This window comes from Poecile atricapillus, chromosome 4, assembly GCF_030490865.1.
Source record: "Poecile atricapillus isolate bPoeAtr1 chromosome 4, bPoeAtr1.hap1, whole genome shotgun sequence".
NCBI lineage: Eukaryota > Metazoa > Chordata > Aves > Passeriformes > Paridae > Poecile > Poecile atricapillus.
In genome coordinates, this window is record NC_081252.1 from 22004941 (window position 1) to 22031496 (window position 26556).

The 26556-nt window shown below is 43.8% G+C and overlaps 1 protein-coding gene across 2 annotated transcripts in view; it reads left to right on the plus strand.

Moving 5' to 3' along the window:
- The window catches only part of ADGRL3 (adhesion G protein-coupled receptor L3), a 481237-nt gene extending 461575 nt beyond the window's left edge, over positions 1-19662 (plus strand). For both annotated transcript variants that reach the window (XM_058838032.1, XM_058838033.1), the window contains one exon: positions 17220-19662. In XM_058838032.1, the coding sequence (XP_058694015.1) occupies positions 17220-18025 (806 nt within the window). In that variant the 3' untranslated portion in view covers positions 18026-19662. The remainder of the gene's footprint in view (positions 1-17219) is intronic.
- Positions 19663-26556: the final 6894 nt, after the last annotated feature.

The following is a 26556-nucleotide window of genomic DNA, read 5'->3' on the forward strand; positions in this document are numbered from 1 at the left end:
AAGAGCAGCAGAGACAAAGGATTTTGTCACTGGTACAAAGCAGTGCTTTGTTAAAGGAAAATGCTCAGATGGAGTTGTGTATATCAATTCAAGTTAGCACATAGTAGATTTTCCCTCTTCAGGGAAATAATTGGGCTATGGGTAAAGCCACCAGACTTCACAGAGAATACAAACTGCTCCAGAAGTGTGTTGTGTTGGGTCAAGTGCTGTTCTCATGCTGCAGTGCTCTGACTCTTAGCTTATAAAGTAGACAGCAAATTTAATAGTTTTTTCCCAATAATAGTCCTGCTATAGAAACAGGAGTATGTACACCCCTTGTCTTTTGGCTATATATATATATATACTTTATGGCCATCCACCCCCAAAGTACTGCTCTCCTTCCCCACCACCCTCATCCATGGAGGTCTCCTGGAGGAACTTCTTGGTGGTCCACATTGCTGCTCCACTTGTCTGAAAGAAAAGAAACAGCAGGGAGCTGTAAGAGCAGAGCTGTTTCATGATGGGACCTGAGGAGGACTGAAGCTGAGGAGGACTCAAGCACAATCCAAACCTTCAGTGATGGTTCATTGTGCCACAGGGGTTTAAGCCAGGAGGCAGTGGCCGGGATGAGGTGTGGGGATGAACCTGATCCAGGGTCCAGCTCAGACCACCAGGAGATACTGGCAGAGACAGGGCTGGCAGCTGAGCTGGAGCCCAGGTCCAAGATCCAGCCAGGAGACAGACACAAGGCAAGGACGGGGTGCCCAGAGCCAGGCAGGGCTGTGCCTTCCTGGTGGGTCTCATGGAGATCACTGAGGCCTGCGGGGGTCATAAGGACCTCAAGAGCTGTTGCAGATTGGAGCCCAGGACCCCTGGCAGTTCTTATTGAAGGATGGTAAGTCTTAAATACTTAAATACTTCAATTTATCCATGTGGCCCTAAGGGTCCATTGTGAGGGAGCAGGCCCTTGCCAGCAAACCTTGCCAGCAAATCAGAGTCATCGTAAAGCCCTCAGATCTCCAGTCTGGGCACAACAGGTATTATCCCTGACTAGGAAAGCTGTGTTCATTCCCTGTTTGCTCCCATGCAAATGGGCTGAAATGGGAAATGGAAATGAGGATATTGCTTGTCCCTCCCCCTTGCTTTTTCTTCCCAAATGCATAAGTGCTGTTGCATGTTTCCTCTTCTGGGTAGCGTTCCAGAATAAATACTTGATTTCCCTTTGCTTTATTATTTCTCTTCTGTGTTTTTATATCAACCACAAAGACTTAATCTGAAACACACACAGGAAAAAGGGAAATTATTGCTACTGTTTTCAGAGGTAATCAGTTTAATGTCAAATTCATGTGGATTTCTTCATAATGAACAGAACAAATTGAGCTCAAATTCAAACAGTGGGAATCTGAGTCAGAGAGGAAAATTAAAATGAAGAACATTAATATCCTGATTTCTAACCCAACCGAGACCTGATTGTTTCCTAAATGAAATCTCCCATCAAATTCCTTCCACCCACCCAAAAATATAATTAAGCTGTGATTTCCAGGTTGAAATCGTATCTGCACTGTGAATTCAGCAGGGACAGCTGTGTGTGTTGCAGAACTATTTTCAGGTGGATATATTTTCCTGCATTTTTCAGAAGCAGTTTTTTAGAAGACACCAGTAGAAGGTTAAATTATTCCTTTAGTAGGAGACTGTCACTCTGGAAGACAGGAGGTATAGGTTAGCACTGAGACAGTGCAATGAATCAGGTTTTGGTCACCAAATCTGCCCTTTCTGCTGAGAGACGAGGGCTGCTGGATGTGTCTCAATGTTGCAGGATCAAGAAGCTTCAGTTCAGCTGTCTGCAGGGGTGGTGGGTGCCATGGTGTGGACATAACTGGCCAATACAGCAGTAAAAACAGGGTGGAATTTGGTGTGGTAAAAAGCACAGGCAAACAGGGGAGGAGAGAAAAAGAAAAAAAAAATAAAAAAATAAAAGAAAGGAGCAGAACTGGATTCTCCAGGGATCTCACACCCCATCCCTGGTACATTTCAAAGTGCAGTTGCTTCTCATTATAACCCATTTGCCAATGCTGACCTGTTGCTACCTAGATAAAGCAGAGAACAGGTGGAAATTTGGACAGTGGAAGTGCTACTGTTGTCATGCATCAGCCTTTCTCAAGATGCTTGTTTGCTCCTCGATGGATTAATGTGACCAGTGTGACAGAGAGATTTCTGCTAAATTTATGTTGCATATAAAACAAATAGCAAGCAGCCAAATTCTAGGAGAGGTGGAAGTGCCTCTGCTCATCTTGATAGGATACTCAGAGGACACCACCAAATGATCTTCACATTCTGTCTACACACTTCTTACCTACAGTGAGTAACACCTATGACTTTTCTCATGGCTTAAAGATACTAGAGAATAAGAATAAATACTTCCTCTGTTTTCTTTCCATTTGTTGTCTTTTTACAGTCAGCAGCAAACAGTGCCCCAGTTTCTCCTGTTAAGTCAGTCAGCTTTCACATTGTGTCTTTCAGAGAGATCACTTTAGGGTGCGGGGACTCACTCATTTTAAATTAGTGAGTTGTGGCTATATGAACATGCGTGTTGGCAGCACTGGTAATGGTCACATTTTTTCCCATTATTTCTTGTTCCTCCTGTGGTTCTGGGGTAAGCAGGTTCAGTGCAGAGGACTCACAGGATGTCCAAGTGCCTGCAGTTGCTCTCCTTGTTCATGAATGTATCTGTAAGTGCCTAAAGGGAACTCACCAAAATATTCATGGATATAAAAATACACATTATTCTTGGTTTCTGAGCACTTAACAGCTCAAAGAAAATTGGACTAAAGAAAAGTGTCTGTCTTCAGCAGACACTTTGGTCTTGTGAGTACCATCACTGCGCAGCTGGGTATGTGGTGCGGAGCAAGAGCCGTGTCTGTTTAACACTGAACACCCCCTGGAGATGCTTTAAAAGCTTTGAGCTCTGTTTTCAGTCATGCTCAGGGTTTGATGGATGTAAATGCAGAGGAATTGTCAAAGCTGAATCTGGGATGGCCCTTGGCAGGGCCAGCAGCCTCAGTGACCATTCAGAGACCATCATCTGTCAACATGCAAATCTTCATCGTCATTGCTTCACATCTAAAACACAGCACTCTCCCCCTGCACCTGCCCCTTTGTGCAGAGTGCTGAGAGGTGGCAGCACCCAGTGTTGTCTGTGCTGACCATTGCTGAGTTAGTAGGGGCAAGGTGCTGCATGAACCCAAGGGATGCAACAGTCCTTGCTCTTGAGCATCATCCTTCACATCCCAAAGCCCTTAGTCCTGGGAAATTTAGTCTGTGTTTTAAAGGGGTCCATCAGTCCTGGAGCTTGGAGGCCTCTGGTTTAACCACAGACAGCTAAATGTGGCAGCAGTGCCAGTCTCTTCTCTCTCAGGAATATGATTAGATGTTCAGTTTCTATTATTTTTAAGTCAAGGCTGCTACTTGACAAGGGGGGGTTTTGAGGTGCTTAAGTGCTCCCTGGTTGTTTGGTGGAAATCCAGGGGTAAGAAGCAGAGTAGAATCCCTGACAGCACTTTGCTGCTAATCCAGAGGCAGCCTGTGGCCTGTTTTCTAGCATCTCATCCAGCCACAGTGGCTTTCATGCTGCAGCTCCTGCTCTTCAGTGGGCAGATTGCTGTCCAATGTCCCAGCACCCTGGGTGCTTATATTAATGCTCAAAATTCCAGGGACAGCCTGCAAAAGAAATAGCATAGTCAATTTATATCAGGACTTCAAAACTTCCATTTTACCCACTTCAGGAGGCTGTTCCTTTACCTCCCACCTCACCACCATTGCATTTTCCTAATGAAGCTCTTTGGTTTCATCCCCCCCCCGCCCTTCTGCTTCTTCTGTTCCCTCTTGTAACTCTTACAGACACATTTAGTCTCCCTAGACCCCATGGGTACCCCTTCCTGGGGCCCATTGCCCAGATGGTGGGTGTATTTGGAGGGAGTAATCCACATGCCATTGCACCAGTTCTATCACAAGGGATTGCTGTTTGAAAGCCAGAAATCTCTGCAACCCCATTAAGAAACTGTTGGTTTGGCTAAATGTCAGCAACTGGCCCCAAAATGACCCATCACAATAATCACATATGAAGTAAAGAGAAGTTCCAGATAGGTGACAGCAGAGGAATATTTTCTCTTTGTAAGGGAAAGTCATCAGCCTTTTGGACTAGCAAATTTCTTCTGGTGGTTTTTATCTTTTTGGTTTTTTTTCCTTCTGTTTCAATCAGCTGTACATTTTATGCTGGAAAAATTGTGATTTTCTGCATCAAGGATCAAAACTTAGGGAGTTTAAGTCTTATTTCTGCCTATGTGCAAAATTAATCCCATTGTTGATATTCTCCTAGTTTATTTTGCCTCTCTGCTGCCTGGGACTGAGTTAGCTGAGATTTGTTGCAGCGATTTCAGTGAGTGACATGACATTCTTCCTTTGGGAGATATTATGAACTGGCTTTGATTTTAGGATTGACAGCCATATAATTGGAAGTTCAGTCATTAGGTGGATCAGCTTTAAAGAAGAAAAGTGAGGGCAAGGCAATTTCTGAAATCAGAGCAGGCTTTGGGGCATATTAGATCTGGCAGAGTATTGCTGCAGAGCAGTCTTAATATGACTGTGAAGAAAGAAGGAAGAAAGCAAAGCTGCTTTTATAGATTCCTGTAAGCATGGTCCAATTTTCACCACAGGCAGGGCTCTCTGTGCATCTTGGGTAAGGCCTCAGGTTTAGTAAGAAATAATCATAAACAGGAACAATTAGGGATAGTGCATGTTCATATAGTCGGGATACAATGTGGTGTAAACCCTTGTAAGGGGTAGTGGTGGTATAAAGAAATGTCCCACCCTAGGAAAGTGTTTCTGCTCCAGACAGTGAAAAAGTAATTAACGAGTGAGTAAATACTTATAAATCGATGTGGCCTAGCTGTGTGTTTTGAACATGGCCTGCAGATTATAATCCAGCAGAGGTTTATCATCTGAAATCATTGCTAAAGAAAGGAAGGGGAAAAAAAGGGGCAAAGAAATACTTTCACTCCCCTGTCTCTGCATAAGAGCAAATGATGTTTCATGTGGCAGAATATGGCCCAGAGCTTAACAACCTCATTTGCTGAAACTCCATTTCACTGCAGTCAGTATTAATAGCTTCACAATGAATAGATTAGATGCTGCAAGTGACAACAAACCTACTTGAGAGAAATTTAATAGGGAAGCCTATTGAAGTTTATTAACTGAATCCTGTTGGCTATTATAACAACAGAGCTCGATAAATCTAAATGTCAGAGCATTCGTTGGAAGGAACTTGGAAAAATGCTGAAAATACCTGTTGTCCTCCAGCAAGTATGTGTGATTTTGCTTGTCATAGTTGCATTTATTGTTAGAACAAATTGTGAACACATGGAAGACCAGGATTCATTAAATACTTCAAAGCTCTACCTGTAGAAAGAGACACTGTGGAATGCTGGTAAGAAAAGTCTCAAAGAAAGCTACGGCCTTGACTCCTACAAACCTACTTTTGGTTCCCTGGGAGCAAAATGACGTAAGTTAATACTGAGTGAAGTATAAAAGCAGCCAGAATTTACAAACTGAAATCAGTGCAGAGGGGCTATTCAGTGACATTCAAGTCTGAGCTATTTACTACACTTAGGGTAAGGCAGCGTGTGTTATGGCATTGTTTTAATGGACACTTAGAGGAAAATGGAGCTCTTACCACATCATTTGTGTCCAAGCTAAACCATGTTCCCTGATAGCTCAGGAACTGTTCTACCTTCAGGAGATGGTCTGTGTTCTTCCTGGCTGTCACTTGTCCCTGCAGAGTAGTCTTAAGTCAAGTACATGACATGCAAGAAGCTGAGGGACCTGCTTCACGGTGGATACGAACCACAAGATAAGTTGGGTGCTTAAGGAATCAGAGCAGGGAGGAGTACAGCACTGTGCCCTTACCTTGCAGAAAGGGAGCTGCATTGCTGGCAAAATAGGGAGGAAACAGGACTGAAATTTATTGAAAACATAGCATATTTTCTTCTGAAACAAACAAAAAAAGCCCAAGAAAATCTACGTTTTGGAATTGCTGGGTCAGAGGCAATGAAACATTTTGCTGTGACTCAGATGTGCTTTTTCTGAACTATTTCTGTTTCTACTCTAATAAAAAGTTAAAATAATATGAAAAAGTCAAATCAGCTTTCATACCAGCCACTCTTCTGGAACAAAAAGTGAAAACATTTAATTTGGAAAATACTGATTTTGTATGTACATTTTTAAAATATTGAATGGTTCATCCAATTAAATTTGTAAGCTGGTCCATTCTCCTTTCTCAGCAAAACTGCTCTTCTGTCACATCTGCTGGACAGTGGGGGAATCTCTCTAATCCATTGCTAAAATACATGTACCAAAAATATTTTGGTATGCAATTGAGAAGACCAGAAGTCGAAGAAGATACATGGTGGTGGTGTTGCCTGTGCAGACAGATGATCCCAGTTAAAGCAGTGCTGCTCAAGCTCTTTCAGCCAGGCAGAGCCATGGGGAGTGACAGTATTATTCAGAAAATCTGGAGGAGCAGTTGAATCCATTTCCTTTCCAGCTGGGTAGACCACGGAGATGATTCAAGGTAACTTGTGTGGCTTTGTCAGCCAGCTGCCCACAAGAAATTTTTTTGAATTTTATTCCTGAATGATGCAGTCTGAAGTCTAGCAACATGTGCTTGTCATCATAATTTTCATACTTTGCTTTCAGTGGGTGAATAAACCATACTTGTGTTTAACAAGGTGCAGTTTTCCCATACAGTCATTACATAAATCTCTTCCAAAAAATTATCGCTACATTCAATGCTGTATGCATCAAGGACATCAATTTCTACCTTAGAAAGGAAAGAAAAAGGCTCCATTTGGTTGCATACGGTCATTAAAATAATACCTACTTTCATAGCCACAGAAATCAGCTAAGTGTAGCTATCTGATTCCTTTGTGTCTGGTTACAGTGACGTTAAAAATTTGGGGATTTTCGTCTTCTTTTTTCTGCTTGCTTTTCCTAACAGTTTTTCTCAGATTGCAAGTCAAAAGTGCAACCCTCCAGATGTCCCCCTGCACCCTGAGCACAGGCCATGGTTTCTCCTGGCCTTTTGAATCCAGTATGGCTGGATCTGTGGTGCTTGAATCATGAGGAGGATCACCGAAGCTGTGAGAGGGGCAGGAGCATCTGCATGTTACCCAGTACTATTTGCCTTCTGAAAGACCATTATTTCTTTCTCCTTGTGATCACACCCTGCAAATCCTTCACTTGAGGAAATCTAGTATCAGGAAGCTTTGACCTGAGCACTGGCCTTTCCAGAAACCCAAATTTGAATGTAATTTTGGATATTAGAGCTGACCTGGTAGCTGTGTTTTGCTCTGAACTTTGGTTGAATACCAGTGGAAACAAGGAGTCATGGAACTGTTGTTGTACCAGTATGGTTGCAGGGAGTATTTTTGTAGAGGTTTGAGTTCTGCTCTTAAATGTTTGCTGCTTGTGATGATATCATCATGCTGTAAAAGGTGAACCTGTGGGTTTGAACCCATCTTTTTTCCAACCCCTAATTCATGCTCCCACACGTACACGATAGGGGTTTGGAAACAGAATGCATTTCCTTTCAGTAAGGGTGCCTTTGAGTAGCAGAACTGAAGGAACTGAAGGTGATTCAGCACAGCTGGATAGAAGGCAGTTCCCCTAACTAAAGAATGGTGGCTGTGTACTGGACTTAGGTAGTTCAGCAGATGGCAGAGGAGGGATTTGTATAGGGGCTGCTATTGCAGGAATGTAGGAAAGCAAGGTTGACACAGAGCTGTGGGGTTTGCTGGGAGAGATCTGTGTTGCACCACAGATGCTGAGAGCCGAGGATCCAGCAGTAAGTGAATAAATAAAAGTAAGCGGTGATAACTGCTGCCTGCTGAGGGTATTAGGCACAACGCCAATGCTAGGCCAGACAGCTGCCAAGGGTCCTGTCTCAAGAGTGCTCCCACAGGGAGGAGATTCCAGGTGGTTGGAAGGACAGGCACTTGCAGCCGTGATCTTTCTGGTTTTTGGGCCCCTGGATATGCACTGACCTTTGTAATTGCAGCCCCAGTGATGCACACCCACACACAGGACTGCAGAATAACCCTCCTTGCTGTCTCCCACGGTGTTTTGGTAGAGCATGCTGCTCTGATCTCGTGCCTACTTTATTGGGGTTTTGTTGGCTTTGTTACCAAGGCCATTTTCCTGCAAATGAGGTCATAGTTCCGTAGTCTACCTTTTCCTTCTGCTCCTGCCTCATCTGCAGACCTAATCTGCTCTTCCTAATAGTCCTGTTGGTTGCTATAGCAATGATAAAGTGGTAAGAAAAAGCCAGGATGATACTTAAATGTATGGCTGGTATCACATTTTTCTTTCTTTCTCCTGGGAAAAAGAAGCCAAATAATGAGGGGTTTGTTGGGATTTTTTTTTATTTATTTTGGGGTTTGTTTGTGTATTACTGTTTTATCAAAAGCTTTAACTGTGGGCTTTTTGGACCCTGGATGCAATCTCTCAGCACCCTTTTAGGCTGGGAATTTTGCAACTCAAGAGCAGTTAGTAAGAAACAAGAGACCAAATTTATGAATACAGGGTACATATAATTTTGTATTTAAGATGCCAAAGTTACATGTAATGTGTCATGCAGAGAGTATGAAGTTTGCCGGCTCACCATGACAGAAACCTTCTGCAGCCTGCTTAGGGCCCAGTTGGGTCCCTGAAAGCATTGAAAGATACCTGAACATGTTAGTAGAGGGTTTGTTTTGGATTTCCACCAGGACTTACTCAGCACTGCCATTGAAAGTGGCATTTTGAAGAGTAAATTAAAAAATCCTGATGAAATCAAGGGAGAGGAAAGTAGAAAATTGAGTATTTTTGCTCAGTTGCTGCGTACAAGAATGGGTGGCTGTAGTACCAAGCCCTGTCTTTTACGCACCCAAGAGCAGAAATTAGCTACTTATTCTGTATTTTCAACTCTTTTTGCCAAGTTTGTAGTCAGAATCATGGATCTGTATTAAAAGTTGGCTGAGAGCACCATATTTTTGTGAATTCAGCTCATTCCAGAGCCCACCAAGCTGGCAAATGTAGGCGAGGAAAACCTACATTTAAGTGCTTACACAGGTTGATCCCTTCTTTCTTGTCACAGTCTGAGAGCATCCCTCATGCAAAACAGCTTTTCCTGCCCAGCCATGGTGGGATCAGCTTGTTCCTGCCTGCTGGGGTTCACTAGACAAGATCAGGCTGTGGATGTATTGAGTGAGATGCTCTTTATGGCAGCTGGCATTTAAAGATGCCGCAAGCTAAAGTGCTCAAAAGCCCACCGTGGGTATATTTTTCGTATCAATTCTCATAGGAACTGAGTAGGACATTGGGTTAAATCCCAAATGGGAGGATTATATCACTTCTGAGTTTATGGTTGGCATTAACTCTGGACATTCTCATTACTTGTATAAAAGTGAGTCCCTTTTTGAATCTTTTATGGCCTGACTTGATTAAAAGTGGGATGAAAGCAGAAACAATTTTAATGGCCTTAGTGCTCACTGGTATAAAACAAGCGCAAGAAGAGAAATGGTTCCTACAGTCCCTCATCCCAGATGTATGTGAGATTGAGAGAAAACACATTACCACAAAGAAAGAATTGACTCATTTACCTATTAGTTACATTCAAGGTTACTTAGTTAAGCGTTCATGTAATGTTTTCTTACAGGAGACAGCTTTGTTTCCTTATTTTCAAACACAGCAGCTCATCTTGCTTTCCATCAGCATAGACAAAAATATCAGGTGAGAGAAAACAAGTCTTTTTTTTCCAGCTGCATGTGTCGAGGAGCCTCCCTGGCATGCAGCCCCCATACAACTCTGCCTTCTACTTTGTCCTGTGCTCAAAAGACCGATTAAGTGATCCGCTAATGCCATACGCCTGGGGCTGGGAGCTGCTGGGGGATGATGGGGGAGAGGCAAGAAACAGCCTGCTCTCTCCTCTACCTGCAAAAAAAATGGGGAAATACCATCCCAGGCCCGCATACAAGCACGGCAGGAGGCAGCCTCCACCTAGCCTGAGGTTTGGCCAGCTTTTGCCTTTCTGTAAATAATTAGTAGGTGTGAGCTTTCTGAGGACTTGCTGCTAAGGGGATTTGTACTAGCCAGAGGCCCTCAGGGCTTATATATCCTCAGCAACTCCATCCAAAGAGACTGTACCCAGTGCCCTACATACAAAGATAGCCTTCACCTTAGCATGGGGCCGCCTCACCTAAAAGAGGCAAATGGGCTCTCCATGCCTCAGACACTGGTAAAAACATTTCTTAAAGGGTTACTGGTTTTGAGAACTGGCTTTTCAGTCACTTCTTTGGGTTGAGACTATCGGATGTTGGTGACAGCCAGGTCACCTGAGCCCTCTGACAGTCCTGTCCTAACTAGCTCTAGCTGCCCCAGCAGTGACTTACTTTCCTGGTGGAAAGGTTTTGTCTTTACTGTTTAGTCCTGGCCTTAAAAACCACGGTCATCCCTCCTGATGGATGACCAAAATGGCCCTGAAGGGCAAGTCTTTATTTGGTCATGTCTCTGGAGATTAGAAGAAGTTCAGAGCCAGGGCTTACGGGTTTTTCATTCTGTAGGTCAGCTAAAAGGTAGGGAGAGACTTTGCTTCCGGGGTTGATGCCTGCAATAGGAATTGAGGTAGGTCTTGGCAGGCACCTGCCAAGAGCACATGTCCAGAGGCTGCATCTCCAAGGGATAAACCAAAGAGCAAAGGACAACTGCTGGCTGAGTGCTTGGAAACAGCAGCAAAGAGGTGTGGGAGTGGGGAAACAAGGTGTTTGTGGGGCACACAGAGAGCCTTTAGACATGCACTTCGTGGCCACTCTCATTCCTGATAGAAATGCCTGACGGAGCTGTAGTGCTCTCACCTTCCAGGATGGATTCAGGTGGTTGTGGACGTTCTTGATGGTGGTATCAGAGAAGTAGCTGAAGTGAAATTTGCCCTCTTAGACATGAGAAACAGCTGTCTGAGAACTACTGAGAGCCTTCAGAGAGGCTGCATTCTCCATCCTTTCTCTTGAATTATGCTTTTTTGATTTAGATGTGTTGTGAAGGACCGGTAAAAGAGATCCTAGCACATAGTGGGAGTTGAATGTGCTGTTGTCTGTTAGTCATTATATATCTATATATATATATTTATTTATTTTTTTTTATTCATTTGGCACTTTCCGGAGAGTTTTTCCCCCCACATTGTGTAGGCTGCCATCTTCCTTTCTTTCTTTGTAGCAAGCATGTGGGCGCAGCCTTGCTTACACTCCGAGCAACTGGGGAACCACCATAAATGTAGCTTATCCGCTTTCTGATACATTTTCTTTTGCGTTGGTTTGGATTTGTGCATCGTCAGTAACATCTGTTCTGCTTTAGTGGCATACAGTTTTCCGAGTCTAATTAGCTGGCTGCTTGTAATCAGGACTATTTCAACTGTTGTCATTCTGAATGTTCTTTTTCCCTTTTTTTTAATACCACATTTGCCTGATTGACCTTTTTTGTTGTTTTTTTTCTCTGTCTTTCTATCGGGCTGCTCCAGGAGCCATGGCTAATCATCTTATAACCAATGCTCTGCTTCGTCCTCATGGCACTAACAACCCTTATAATACATTGCTCGGGGAATCGGCGGTCTATAACAACCCTTCTGTCAGCATGTACAACGCACAAGGTGTGCTGGAGTTTCTCTCTAATTTTTCTAGTGAGAATTCCATTTTCTGTGGCTTATTTTGGCCCATTTCTTTCTTTTTTTCTTCCTTTTTCTTTTTTCTCTCCCCACGCACACACACTTTTTTTTTTTGGAACTGGGCACGAAAGAAAGATCCCCTCCCCTTCCTTTCATTTCAGTGCATCTTTCCATCTTCCAGATGCTATTTTTCCATGAGCGATCCAATTCACTTTGAAAGACTCTTGTTAGTTTTACTCAAAGCATTCATAGTGTTTTGATTTTGATTTTTTTTTATTTTTTATTTTTTATTCAGTCTCCTTGCTTTTGTATTGCTTTGGACTTGTGTGTGTGTGTGTGTGTGTGTGTGTGTTTTGTCGGCCACATCCATTCCTCTCTTTGTTGTCAGCTCATTTCCTTGTTAAACCATTCATTTCAGAAACAGGAACACCGCTGAAGGTAAGTGAAGCTAAACTGGCCTTTGCTACCAAAGCTGCTCTCATTTGAAATGGCCTAGAGAAATGTGGTCAGCAGTGCACTGGTTTGCACGGGGAGTAAAATGCAAAATAAAACAAAACTGCCCTTGATCTCCAAGAAAAATGACAGTTGAAGCAAGAAGCGTAGGCCAGCTCCAAAGAGCAGAGCTGAGATAAGAAATGTTTTGCCGTTTGCATTTATACATTTTATCTGTATATATCTAGGGGGAAAAAAATAGTAGAAAAATGGTGTAGTGAATCTAGATAATCTTTGAAATCCTCCTTTTGGCAACAGGTAAGAGACAGGCAGAGTCAGTTGTACCTAATGGAGGTTTCTGCTATGGAAATCACTCTCTTGTCACCTACATGTTTGTCTCTGCTCTGGCTTCTGTGGGAAGGGACAGTGTTTGTAAGCTGATGTCCTGGTGCTTCTGTGAGGGAGAGGCAGATGTGTTTAAGTAGGGCCTGAGGATGAGATGGGGAGTGTGGAGCTCTGAAAGTTCCTGTCTCTTGACTCCATCCTGCTCTGCCCCTTCCATGGGATTTTTTTTTTTTTGGTCTTATTTGTAAGGTGGCTGAATCACTGCAGAATCAATGCAGAATGCACTGCATTCCAGTGCAAGTGTGCCAGCACTCTGTCAGCTGTCCGCTCTCAATGAAGGCATCACTTCCCAGTAAAGGATATCCAAGAGAGGGAAAATAATGATGGTTATAATGCAAGCAGGAAAGCTCCCTTTGTACTCTATGGCAGCATGTTGTTTATGACAGAAATAAATGTTGAACTGTGTCAGGAGGGTATTTGCATTCAAAGCACAAGGAGAGCACACATGTTTAACCTTTTTGCTGTTTATTAATTTCCTAAACTATGCTAACTTTGTGCGATAAATTTGCTTCCAAGAATGCTTTTCTTAAAAAGGGCTACTGTTAAACATTAAATGCTCTGAATTTTAAGAATTTCAGTGTACTGCAAATGTTGAAATGAGCTTTGATGTCCTAACTAGTTTCTTGCATGATGACCTTGAGGTGTGGGAGTCTTTTAAATCAAATGGCAACAGGTAATCCTGGGTCAGCATTTGCCTTAAGAGGAGTCCTGATGTTCAGGTCTGGGTGCTTCAACTGAACCCAGGTGATTTGGACAGAAATGTGTTGTTACATGTGTTCTTCAGATTTTTAATACTAGAATCTGGTACAGCTAACAGAATGTTTTTCCACAAAAATAGCATAATTTTTTTGCAAGTACTATTCTGTTCAACACAGGTAGATGAGAAACAGAGAAACCTATAGAGGCTTCATCTCTGGGAGGTGAAAAAAGAGAATGGGACCAGTACTGGTCCCATTTAAGCTCCTGGAGCTTTGCAAATGACTTCAGAGGGAGCAGAACCCAACCCATTATTTTCAGGAGGCTGCAAGTTAATTAATGACCACAGAACTGGTATAGCTCTTAGTTTTCAAACTGGTTAGGTCCCTGGATAATTACTAACTGTGAATATTAGGAGATCCCGTGTCAGAAATGAAGGGTAGCAAAACCAACCAGGCCTAGTGGTCTTGGTGGCCCTTTGGGGTTTACAGATGCTGCACCAGCAGGAATGCTAAAGCCAGGAGAGTGCATTGTAAAAGTAGATGCTGTCATCATCTCTGGGTGTGCCTTGGCTGTGGTTGGCATGCAGTGAGGCATTGTTAGCTAACATCATCCAGCTAACTCATTCCACATTACTAAGGCTGTCATTTTTTTTGCACCGTCATGTGCCACTTCTGGTGCTGGCCGTGGATGGGGCAGGACACCTAAGGAAAGAGGGACTGATGTGATCCACCTGTTTATTTTCATCTCTCAGTTACGTCTTTTAAAAGATCATTGGTGCCATATCTGAGGTAGTCAATCACCAGGGGCAGGATGTCCTAAAAATTACCCTTGGAAGGAGGTGGGGAATCAGACCCTAAAAGACCAAAACCCCATGTTCCAGTGGCATAAGCGATTCCTTGATAGGACACAGCGTGTAGAGGAAGGAGGTGGTAGGTGAGGGGCTGAGTGCTCACTGTCATTGGAAGCTGAGGGACATACACTGACTCAGTATCTCCAAAGCAGGAAAACATCCCAACACCTTTTGTCAGAACTAATTTTGAGAGAAGGCATTCACAAGCATTAATGACCATTAACAAGCTCTGCTTAAAATCCAGCATGCCACAGACCACTGAAGAGTGGGAAGCTGAGCGTTATCACTGCCTCTTCATCTTACTCTCTGACTTTTCTTGTTTTAAGCCTTTCTTAGAAGTTTCATTTAGCAATGCCATTAGTCAAACTACTATTGCTCTTTTTTTTTGTTTCTTTTTTTGCCAAGTCCATATAGTTTGCCATATGTTTGGTTAAAGTAAAAATCAGATTTACCAAAGTTTGTAAAATGCCAGCAGCCCCATGATGAGCAAAGTCATACTCTTACAAAGCACTGTTGCAAAAGATGGACGGCAAAACATTTTTAGCAAGGAAACAGATTTCAGTTTCAACTGCCAGGGGTTATTTTACCTAACAATAAGTAAAGCTATTAATTTTAAGACTTTGGAAGTGACGATGACAGTGCCTGTCTTTTCAAGCATGACCGTTACCAGCTTTAGACTTTTCTTAAATTTCCTGGCATTATTTCTTCATTTGTGTTGCACGCTGAACATTTTATAATGGCATTGGAAAACAGTTTAAATGTGATAATTTTTTTAATGAAAATGTAGACTATTGAATATTGCGCGTAAAATATTTTTTTTTTCTGTCTAAAATGTCAATATTTTTAACCTGAAATAAACCTTGTAACAAATTCATGTATTCTGGGCAGTGGAAATTATTTCCGTTAACTCTCTTTTCTGCATATCATCAATTTGCTTTTTACTCATGTTTCTCCTACTGTCGCTGTAAGCTTACTTGTTGTTTTTTCTTTCCTTTTCTTCATGCTGTCGTTTAGAGCCCTACAGAGAGACAAGTATGGGAGTAAAGCTAAACATTGCATATCAAATGTAATTTTTTTTAGTTCACTTTTATTGCATCACATATAGATGATGTAGTTAATAAAGGAAATTAATCTCACAGTTTTGAAATCAAAAGACTATTAATAGACATATGTATATATATGTGTATGCGTGTGTATGTATGTATGTGTATATATATGTATGTGTACATATATATATAGATGAAATTAGATGATGCTTTCTTTGTTTATTTCTCATTTTTGTGGCAGCATTTACCCAGCATAGTTTCTCATTTAGTTGTGTATGCTTTTTTTTTTTTTTTCTCCCAACTCCATGTTTTTATTTGTGAGGTCATGGCATTTTTATACAGCTCGTTTCATTGCAGCCCCCAGTCTGTTCTCACCTGCAATGCCTCCCATTTTATTTCTGCACCAAACCCCAGATCTATGCATTGGCAGCAGGAGTGCAGTGCTCAGTGCCTCAATGCATACGTTACTCAACACAACCATCAAACAGACGCTGTTTTACCTGTCACCCATTACATACGGCCCTCCCCCAAAAATGCTCACTTTTCATTTCTCCCCAAGCATCGTGACTCGGTTGGAGAGCTTTCACCGTGAAAATCAACGGCTTTGCTCTATGTCTGTGATGGCTAGTTGATTTTTTGGCATAGCTCCCTCATTTGCTGGGAAACCCAGGATACAGCAGCACCCTCTAAGCTTCAGAAACCTAAAAGGTGACGGACGCATTTGGGGCATTTCACTCAAAAGCAAGAAGAAGCCTTCAGTAGCGCTTTCCAGCCCTTGACATACAGCAACTACTCCATCGCAGATATAGACTGAATCCTGTATTTTCAGAAGGTACACATGCCATGTACTAAGCATGGTATGAGCAACTGTTCATCTGAAATTGTCAGTTTAATGGCTTCTCTGATCCACTGTGCCTTGCTGGGAGTTGCTTGCCAGTTTTTGGCAATGCCTGAAGCCCTTAGCTGAGAGGTCAATAAGTTATTTCATGCATCCCCATGTCTGCTCTCCTTCCAAGGAGACCAGTGATCCCAAAAAAAGAAAGCATGGTGGCTTAACTGCTGGGCCTGATTTTCTTCTCCCTTGCCCACTCATGCTGGCATTGCTTCAAAGCACTTCCCTGCCATCTCCCATAGTGCTTTGGGAAAGAGCTGAGCTCCAGCCTTGCCTTGTCAGCATTGAGACACCTGTAGAGATGCAATAGGCAGTAGGAGCAGGGACACTCCGACGCCCTGCTACTCCTCTCAGCTTCCTATGAGCCCACTATACCATGGCAGGGATAGTACTTGCTGTACTCTCTGCTGAACCCATTGCTTTAAATTTGCAGGTGGAATAGGAGCTATTTTTAAAGGCTTCACAAGCTCCTGGAACAGCTGCCTCCAAAATCAATCGTATTAGAAAATCCCCACCTGGCCAGTGTGGAGTAAATAATTTTGGTTGTGCCCTTAAGCCAGAGGAGGTAGGGCATTTAGCCTTGTTCCAGAAAATCCTGGGCCAGGAAGCACTTTGTGCCTCCGCCGTGCTACTCCTTGAATCCTGCCATTCAGTCCTTATGTCTTTACTTTTCCTGACAGCCTGCCCAGTGAAAGGGGAGAGCAGACTTTTTTTCTTCTAGGAAGGATACACTCCCAAACAAAGTTTTGGTAGTGATTTATCCTGGGATGCAAATACTTTTTGCTCAGCTGAGAGGAATTTCCCCCTTCTTCCAAAGCTCCTAGAGCCAGGGCGGTTGGGACCAGCCCAGGGTCATGAATTTTTCAGCTCCCCCAAGAATTCATAGAGCACAGGAGCTGTAGGAGAATGCTGGCCAGGAGAGGTTATCCTTCCGGCTGGATGTTGCCTCATCAAGTCACACACTTGACAGTGCTTTCCATTTTTTTTGGTGGGAAGCCCTTGACCACCAGGTGGTTTAGATGGAGCTGCGCCCTCCCATTTTGGCCGCGACGCTCTCCTTGCTGCCCAACCCCAGCAGCCGCGGCAGCCTAGGAAGGGGGTTTGAGTGTGCACATCCTGCATGAGTGTCCTGTTTGTACAAGTCACCCTCTCTTGTGTAATGTTTTTCAGAGGGGCTTCTGAACAATGCCAGGGATACAAGTGTCACGGATACTCTACCACTGAATGGTAATCACAGCAACAGCTACAGCATCGCCAGCGGCGAGTACCTCAGCAACTGCGTGCAAATCCTTGACCGCGGGTACAACCACACGGAGAACGCCCTCGAGAAAAAGATCCTGAAGGAACTCACCTCCAACTACATCCCTTCCTACCTGAACAACCACGAGCGCTCCAGCGAGCAGAGCCGCAACTTGATGAACAAACTCGTCAACAGCGTGGGCGGCGGGAGCGAGGACGATGCCATCGTGCTGGATGACGCCACCTCCTTCACCCACGAGGAGAGCCTGGGCCTGGAGCTCATCCACGAGGAGTCGGACGCCCCACTGCTGCCTCCCCGGGTGTACTCGGCGGACAACCACCAGCCCCACCTCTACAGTCGGCGTCGCATCCCGCAAGACAACAGCGAGAGCTTTTTCCCTTTGCTGACCAACGAGCACACGGACGACCTGCAGTCGCCCAACAGGGATTCTCTCTACACCAGTATGCCCGCGCTGGCTGGCATGCCCATGACGGAAAGCGTCACTGCCAGCACCCAGACCGACCCTCCACCAGCGAAAAGCGGCGGTGGCGATGCCGACGATGTTTACTACAAAAGCATGCCCAATCTTGGCTCCAGGAACCACGTCCATCAGCTACACACTTACTACCAGCTAGGTCGAGGCAGCAGCGACGGTTTTATAGTCCCACCAAACAAAGAGGGAACCTCCCCGGACGGCAATGCAAAAGGACCCGCTCACTTGGTCACTAGTCTATAGAAGATTCAGCAAAAATTAAGCAAAGAGACAACTTAAAGCCTCTCCGTAACGTTCGGTTTACTGTTCTGAGTTAATCCAAACAGTGGTAATATTGTGTGTACTCCTAAATCTTCATGCTGTTCAAAAGGAAATTCTCAGACTTTTTTTACTGGAATTTTTAGGCCGGCCCGGAGAGGACAGTAACTGCTGTGCCCCCCCTTATCTTCCCATCCTTCTTCCCTCCAGACAGACTTCATTATGTTAATGAAAGAGATAGATAACGGCACACTTCGTGGCCTTCTCAAGTTATGCCGTGTTTGTTTAAACAATCCTTGATGCTGTGTTGCTCTTAATACCGAGGACCTGATTTAAGAGGGAAAAAAAAAAATAATAAAAGGCCAAAAATGTGCATTTGAAACTAGTAGCGATGACGCATCTAGGTGGGAGAGCTGTGTAAAACAAGCTAGCAAAACTCTTTCTTACCAATCCAGATCACATCATGGGTTATGGTCACTCACAGCTTGGTTTCATTGCAGCGCCCTTTGCTGTGGGAGCAAACAAAACGTAAACAAATTTAATGAGACGGAAGGGAATCCTAGAATCCTGTGCTAAAGGCATATTTTACATTTTGCTGTATTAACGGATGATAAAAACTAATGGCAGAAAAAGAGAAGCGAACAATTTCTATGTAATGTACAGATACTAGCATTGCACATATAGTCTGCTTTCTGTTCCTCCAGAACTTGCGTCCCTGTTAATGTAGTGGAAAAAAAAATAAGAACTTTTTTCTGTTGTGCTGGTCTTGTAAGTTTGTCTACCAGTAGGAGCAAGGTTTTTCATAACTCTTTCTTTTTTTTTTTTTTTTAATTTTGTTTTTGCCTCTTCCACTGCTCCTTCCCTCTGTCCCCTTCCCACCCCAGTAAAAAAAACTCACTGGGCAAAAAAAAAATTCCCAAACATCACTTTCTAAGGACCATTTTTAGTAACACCATTACCATTTCTTTTCAGCCAAGGCAGTCTTTTAATTTCCTCGCTGTATAACCTTTTTCAGCCGGCATGTTGCCAGCAGACCTTTTGGCAGACTAGAGCAGGGCAAACTTCCTCATTGTCAGTGCACAACCGATCGTGACGATAATCCTGTGAAGCATCTCTGGCGAGTAGCCCCTCATCCATGCCCTCAGGTCACATCCAGGGGCTGAGAGGGGGCTTTGTAATCCTAGTGGGAGTTCTACAGGAGACGGCCATTTCCCTGGAGGAGCAAAGGGCCTTCTCGGCTCAGTCTGGTCCCCGGTTTAGGCACTTGTACTGCAGTGGTTAAGAAGAGAATAGATTGACGCGTAGTGAGCTAAAAAGTACTTTGCAGTGATTTTTAATTAAAAAAAAAAAAAAAAAAAAAGTCCTCTGTTCATTACTTTTCCTAACAGGAAATTTATTTATTTGACCGGATTTTTAAGTAACATAGGCTTTCTGGAGGTAAATTAGCAGCACGGAGTATGAATTCTTCTTCTTTTTCTTTTCTTCTTTTTTTTTTTTTTTTTTTTTAATTTATGATCCATTTTGTATGGTCTCAACAGTTGAATGACCTCATTACTAATATTTGTTGTAAAAGTGAAGCTTGTTTGCCAACCAATAAACAACTGATCACGATTTAGAAGATACTGTATGTATGTACTGTACAATTAATCTCTCTTTTTTTGTCGTTGTTGTTCCTCTCTCCATTAATGTCTTCAGTATGAGTCTCCACTCCTTTACGGCATCGGTGAGCAATGCCGAAGAAAGGAGGCCTAAGCTGAGAAATTTAAGCACAAAGGCTATGCAGCTGTGGCTGACTAGAAATATCAGGCTGGTGGTACTTGTTTAGGGGCAAGAACAACACTGGTTGACATTTGTTGCAGGTGATTCTAGGTCTGTTTTGTGCCTACTGTATAAAGTAGCCAATGACACGCGGATGATTTGAGTATAGTGTTTCACGTGTCTTATCTTTTAATCATTGTAATTATTTTCTTAATTTTCTTCTTTTTTCTTTTTTTTTTTTTTTTTTTTTTAATTTGGGTTTTCTGAGATTAAAAACTGCTGGTAGCATGTCAAAGAGTAAAACAAGTCCCCGTTAGGCCTTCTCGGTCATTGTTTGCTGTCTCTTTATTTTCTTGCTCCGGGCATACGCCAAGCGCCCTCACCATCCTTGGCCACATCCTTCCCGCCCCACCTCTGCCAATGGCCCACTGGCACTTTGCTGCTCTCCTCCAGCCTCCCCCTTCACATCCCTTGAGTGCAATCAGGAATACAGAAAGCCACAAAATAGACTGGAAAGCTTGACAGGGAAAATAACCACCTCTGAATATGATCGGTAATGAATTTCCTGTTATTTTTTGTAAAAATGGCCTGGGCTTAAGGACTTGGTGTTGCCTCCATCTAAACTGTGCCTATCCAAGTCCTGTCATGCTGGGCAAAAGCCAGAAGACTTGGAGCAGGTGGGTGAGGTGCATGTTAAACAAGGTATTCCCAGTGCTGGAGGAAAAATGCAGCAGCAGCAGATCAGTGGAGCAGTTCCACTTCATCCTGGGGTTGTCCTCACATTGGGGCAGCGCTGCTTGGTGCTTCTCAGCAGAGTCTTGTTGGGCAAGAGAACCAGGGGTGGTGGTATTTGGTGGTATTCATGGCCTACAAAAGAGTCTGGTTCAAGTCACCTGAGTCCTTCCTGCAGCCACTCTGGCCAAAACATCTTGGGGAAGAAGCTCCATGCAGGACCAAGTACTGATCACAGCAGTGTCTTTTGCTGGGTCTAGGTTTCGTCAAGGGAGCATTTCCTGCTGGAATATTGGGGAATCGCCTGATTTCACAGCAGGGCAGCCACTGGCCAGCCAGGCTGTGCTCTTTCTCTTGATGCTGCCTCCCTATTTCATTCTATTTTCCATGCCAGCAGCAAAGGAAGTGGATAGAGCATGGTGGATCCACTCTTGCAGGTACAGCAGGTGATTCACACCCGTGTAGTCACAGCAATCCATGTAGCAGCCCAAGAGAGGCTGCTGAGGCTTTAAATAAATGAGGTACATCTTATTTTGGGGAAAGTAAAAACTCTTTTACTGTATTAGACTCAAAAAATAGTTTTTCAGGGGTATGGTGGAATTGAGTTCATGCAGAGGGTGAGATATGCCCTAGCAAATATCATCATGGTAAATTGGGAGGCAGGTGATGAACACGGTGTTTACCAGTTTTTCTGAAACTCTGCAAGAACAAAACCAGTGGTGGATTTGCTATGGGATGGATGGTTTTGTCCTACTGAAAAATCTTCAACTTATTTTATTTTGAATGGTCATTCTTCCCCAGCCTTTTTACATATTTCAGGTTTATCATTGTGGATGCTGTTTTTCCCCCTCTCCTTCATCCCTTCTCTTTGCCAGCCTACCCATGCCTATTAGCACTTCTATTGCAAAAAAATGCTGTTTATTTTCAAGCTGATTATTCCTGTCCCTGGGCTGTTCTGACATCACAGGATTCACTGTTGGTGATTCTTATGGCTTAGGAAACAGCTGAATCACAAAATAGAGGGAAAATATATATTACTAATTTTATTAAGTATGTTATTAAGCCAAAAATGTTTTAAGACTGTAATATAGTGGGGGTGTTTTATGAAGGGGAGCAGAGGACAGATTATTTTTGGCATTTTCTTCCCTTTGAGAACAGATTTTGTTCTGTCAGATAGTTGATTATGGGCATGGTGAAAGTTGGTGCTTGTTGATAAGTAGCTCAGTGTGACTGGCAACAGTGTCCTCTGTGCAGACTGCAGCATGTGAAAATCAACTCACTGTTAAGTCCTCGGTGCCTACAATGCTCCTGGGGTATGAGGGAGAGCTGCAAAACTTCTAAGGCATTTCTTAATGCTGAGCCAAGGCAAGAATGTGAGAAAAAGCTTGATGAAAATGCAGTAGTGATTGTGGCGTTAAATCCATACTCATGCTTGGGGCACATAACTGTGTAGGCTGGGTTGAAGGGTATAATCAGCCCTGTACTCAAGGGATCTTTTCTAGAGTTCCATTTAACAAAACAAAACAAAGAAAACCAAACCAGATTTGCCTTACAGGGAGAAGATTAAAGCTTCATCATTCAGCTGCAACAAGCATCCCAGTTTCAGCTGAAAACAGACAAAATAGAGGCAAACAGGTAGTGCTTGATCTGATGAGACCATCAACTGATACACAGACTATTTTCTGAAACACAGGGCCACATTTGGGAAACATGAGCTGCCAGGCATGTTTGGAGTGAGAATTGTTAGTGTTGATCCACTGATTGAGTTGTCCCTTCAGAAAGCCTTTCTTGCAGGTGGGAAGAGGGGGAATGGAGAAGTGCAAGGCTCCATGCTTTGCATTTTCCTGAAAATCATCTTAGGATGCTTTACAAGTCATGAATCCCTTTTTTCACTCCAATTTGTGCAGGACTGGGTTCTTTTTCCTGTGTAATCCCATTGCAGACCACCCCATAAAGAGACACATCAGCTTGCTGCTTAAGGACACTTTGACTATAGCAGGCAATTCCCACCCATTTTCTGCAAGAGCCAGAAGAGACTCTAGAAATACAAGGCACAAGTCGTGCCAAGAAAGACCATGTAGGCTGGAGGGCTGCTGGGAATGGCAGGTGTTCATTTTCAGGTACACATGCCTTTAGAGGCACTGTGTAGGCAATATTGCTTGCCATGGTCCTGTTCATTTCTGCCTGTTGATTCCTTTTAATTCCTTGACATCTGTGGTTGTTTACCAATCTTTTTCCTTCCTCCCTTGCCCCAGGTAGTAAGCAGTGAGATACCTCAGAGGACCAGGGGAAACTGGTGATGGGGGGAGGAATCCTGGGGAATCCTTTTGTATGTCTGTGTGTGTCCCTGTTGCCTGCATCCCCCTTCCCTGACCAGCTGGCCTCTCTTTCACACCCCCATGTGCCCTTGATCTCACTAGGTTATGAAGAATGTAATACCCTGCAGAATTGCCTCGTCAACAGGGATAGAAGGATAGCTCATCTTATTAAAAACCTGTCTCAGGAAAGCCTAAGAGCACAGGCTTGGTCATCTGTCACACCCTGATCTCCTCCTTATCTTTAGAAAGAAAAGTGCTTTATTTTTAGCTATCTGCTGCATTCAGCTACACTCTATGCAAATTTTATTTAATGAATATTTTAGGGTTTAAATAGTCTGGGCTCATGAACATTATATAAATGTCATGTTGTTGCCGGCTCTCTGGTAACAGTGTGGAGGACATCCTGCAGTGTGAAGCTGAAGCCAGATAAAATCCGTCATTAGTGCTCCCAGGGAAGGCAGCCCTGGATTGCTCAGTGGCTGTTCTCGGTGGGGGGGTGTTAGCAGTGCAGTCAGGGGAGGGCCCTGCAGTCCCCCTGGGAGGCAGCAGCAGTCCCCTTTCTGGACTCAGGCACGTTTCCTTCAGCACAGGTAGCTGGCTTAGGGCCAGTTTTGCTCTTCCAAAGGCTTTGGCAAGCCCTGGGGATGCATTGATCATACAGCAGATCATTTATCGTCCCAGCTCAGAAGAGGCAGTCTGTTTAAAGCTGAAATATTGAGACTAGCCAGGATTGCTTGGAAATCTTCCTTTTTCACATCAAAATAGCATTTTACAGGTGCTTACTGTTTATTGTATTCGGTACGCCAGACAGATGGTGATAGTCTCCTTCAGGAAAATGCCAAGAACAAAAAAAAAAACAACAAAACATCCTAAGTATTTTCTGTCTTTTCATTTCTTTACCCACCACATATTTTCTTTTCTGATATTTCTACTCCTTAGATACATTGTACACATGTAAAAACCCAAGCTAAAACCTCAATAAATAAAAAATATTGGTATACAGAGCAATTATTATGTGTTGGAAACAAATGCTTGGTATTTTAGCAGTGCTGCTTAAAACCCCAAACAGCAACTTTGAAGACACAAACATAGCTGCTGCACAACCTCCTCAGCTGGTGTGATGGCAATATTTGTACAGATGACCAGATATTTCAGACTTACAATGGACTGCATCTTGTGTTGCAGCTTTGGAAAAATTATTTCCAGCAGAGGGGTGCTTGATGGGTAAATCACAGCAGTAATAAAACTGTTTTCAGCCTGTCTTCTCCTACTTCTCTTGGAGGTATCTGAGAGAGAATTAAATTTGGGTCCCTGTGGCAGGAAACCTCACTCCAGACATGAGCCCTGCAGCCTTTGTGTCCGACCAGCAGCAAAGGCTTCGCCTTTCAATGGGCACAAGTCTGTGGTAATATCCACTGAAAAATGGCTTTGGAGGATGAACACTGAAAACCAAGCAGTCATCAAACTGGGTGGAGGATGTCTGGGTATTCCATTTGGGAAGCAGAAGCACTGCTCCAAGCATCTCTGAGGACTTGGTTGCACAAAAGCTGTAATGGGGCTGTGGGAAAATGGACTTTGGGTGGGAGGGAATGAAAATAAAAAGCCCCTAATTTCTGGCAAGGCTTTGTCCTTTGGCTGAAATACTCCAAAAAAAGTTTCTTGGGTGCTTTCTGTAGGCAGCTGGAGAGAAGTGCGCGGTCATGGGGAATTAGAACCGTGTGTGATGGGAGGCATGTTTGAGGCAAGCAAAAGCTTTGCTGTGGCAATCGGGTGCCTGCTCTGGCTAGCCCCTGGTTTCCTCACCTAAGAAATAAAAAAGATTAGTTTTAGTGGTTTTCCACAAAACAGCCTTTTGGTTTGGGTTTTCTTTGAGAGGGTCCCTTCCTAATAAATAGAAGAGGATTTCTTGTTCAGTGCAAGCACCTCAGCTCTGCCCTTTGGTCACGTTCCCCTCACTTCCTTGCTTATTCAAACTTAGAGATAAAAGGCCCCATTGCTTAAGCTGCTGTTGATATCAGCCAGGAAGAGTGCTACATATTAAATAGGTGGGATTTTTGATTTTCTTTATTCTTTACGCACTGTGCACCCAAGCATTTTGCACTGCTGGCAGTTTGTACTGCAATGCAAAGCAGCCCACTGAGGTAACAGCAGTGGAAATGAAAGGAGAAAATGCATCCCACTACTTAGGAAAAAAAGAGAAAAAAAAATAAAGAGATGAGCAATAAGGAAATGCTGAAAGTCCCTCCTCCTCAGAAAAACCCCAAAAGTTCAGCCAAAATGGTTAAACTGGAAGACACCTGAAAAGTTGCCAATTCTGCCCCCACCACTTTCCCTTTTTCACCGTAGAGAGCAACACATATTTGGGAGGGTGAGAAACAGAGTGAAACAATTTATGCTTAGGAAGTGGCTTAGAAAGACTCTTGATTCTTCTTCTTAACCTATGTTAAGATTTTCTTGAAATATAAAAAAGCCTGCATGTGGTCACCCCAAAGTGCATGTGGCTGTGTCCTCCCAATGCGAGCTTGTGAAAGGCGGCACTTTCCTCCCTGGGGCTGCAGTGATTATAAAGGCAGCTGTAAAGCAGAGCACTCAGGATGTAAAGTGCCCTTCAGATAATGTCTGATATCAAAACAAATCTGTTTACTCTGCAGTGATTTATACTGAATATTTGTTATTAAGGGGCGGAGGGGACACAACAGAAAATGCAGTTTGCTCAAACAAGCCCTGTTGTGGCTGATACAAACTGGTGGCTGCAGCTCAATGATGTGCTAAACACAGAGGAGCAGAGGCACCTCAGTGTCACTCTTCTGCAGAGAAGTGGGCAGCAGTGGCAAACTACTGGCTCATGTGGGACCAAAGCCAGGCAAAACTGTAGCACCAAATTCAGCAAAAAAGGGTGGGAGGAGACTCCAAATGGGATGCTCACCCATAAATACATTCACCTTCCCTGAGCAAGCCTTCCTTTTGTTTGGGGATGGAAATGGTCTTGAAAATAGCCAGTGGTGGTTGCAGGGTCCTGCTCCGGGGATTTACCTGCTCTCCCCTTGTTTTTCACAGAGGGCGGAAGGACACCCAAGCAGGAGCCGGTCTTCAGGCGAGTCACCATGGAGGACAGTGTCATCTAGCGCCTGGGGGCCCCACCAGCCTGCCCCGGCCAGCCCGTGCCAGTGCACCACCTCAGCTCCTCTGTGCCTCAGATCACCCATCCCTCTCTTGGGATCGCACAACAGGAGAGGCTGGAGGAACTGGCCTCGCCCAAACCCTCAGCAAACCCTTGCATCCCCAAGGAGAGAACGGCCCGGCAGAGATCTCCGCTGCTCTGTGCATGGCAGCACCCTGGGAAGCGCCCTCACCATCTGGTTGCTCGTCTCTTTTTTGAAGATGAGCAGAACAGGTGAAAATTGTCTTCTGTAATAAGAAATTAGTTTCACCTGCTCCAAACATTAACTTTGCAACTTGGTAACACTTAAAAGATGGCTGAGTGTGTTTAATCCACCATCCCGAGCCTCTCTCCATGCTCTCAAGCTGGGCTGTATAAAGGGGAACCTGCCAGATCCAGGTTGCTGCTGTAAATACAGACCTGTCAGTGCAAAGAGCCAACAAGGGAAGGACCAGAGGGACAGAGAAGTAGTCCTTACACCAGAGGAAGCTGAACATGCCAGCAGAGTACGGTCAAGCGAAGCTGTTGCTTGTAAACAGGGACCGGCG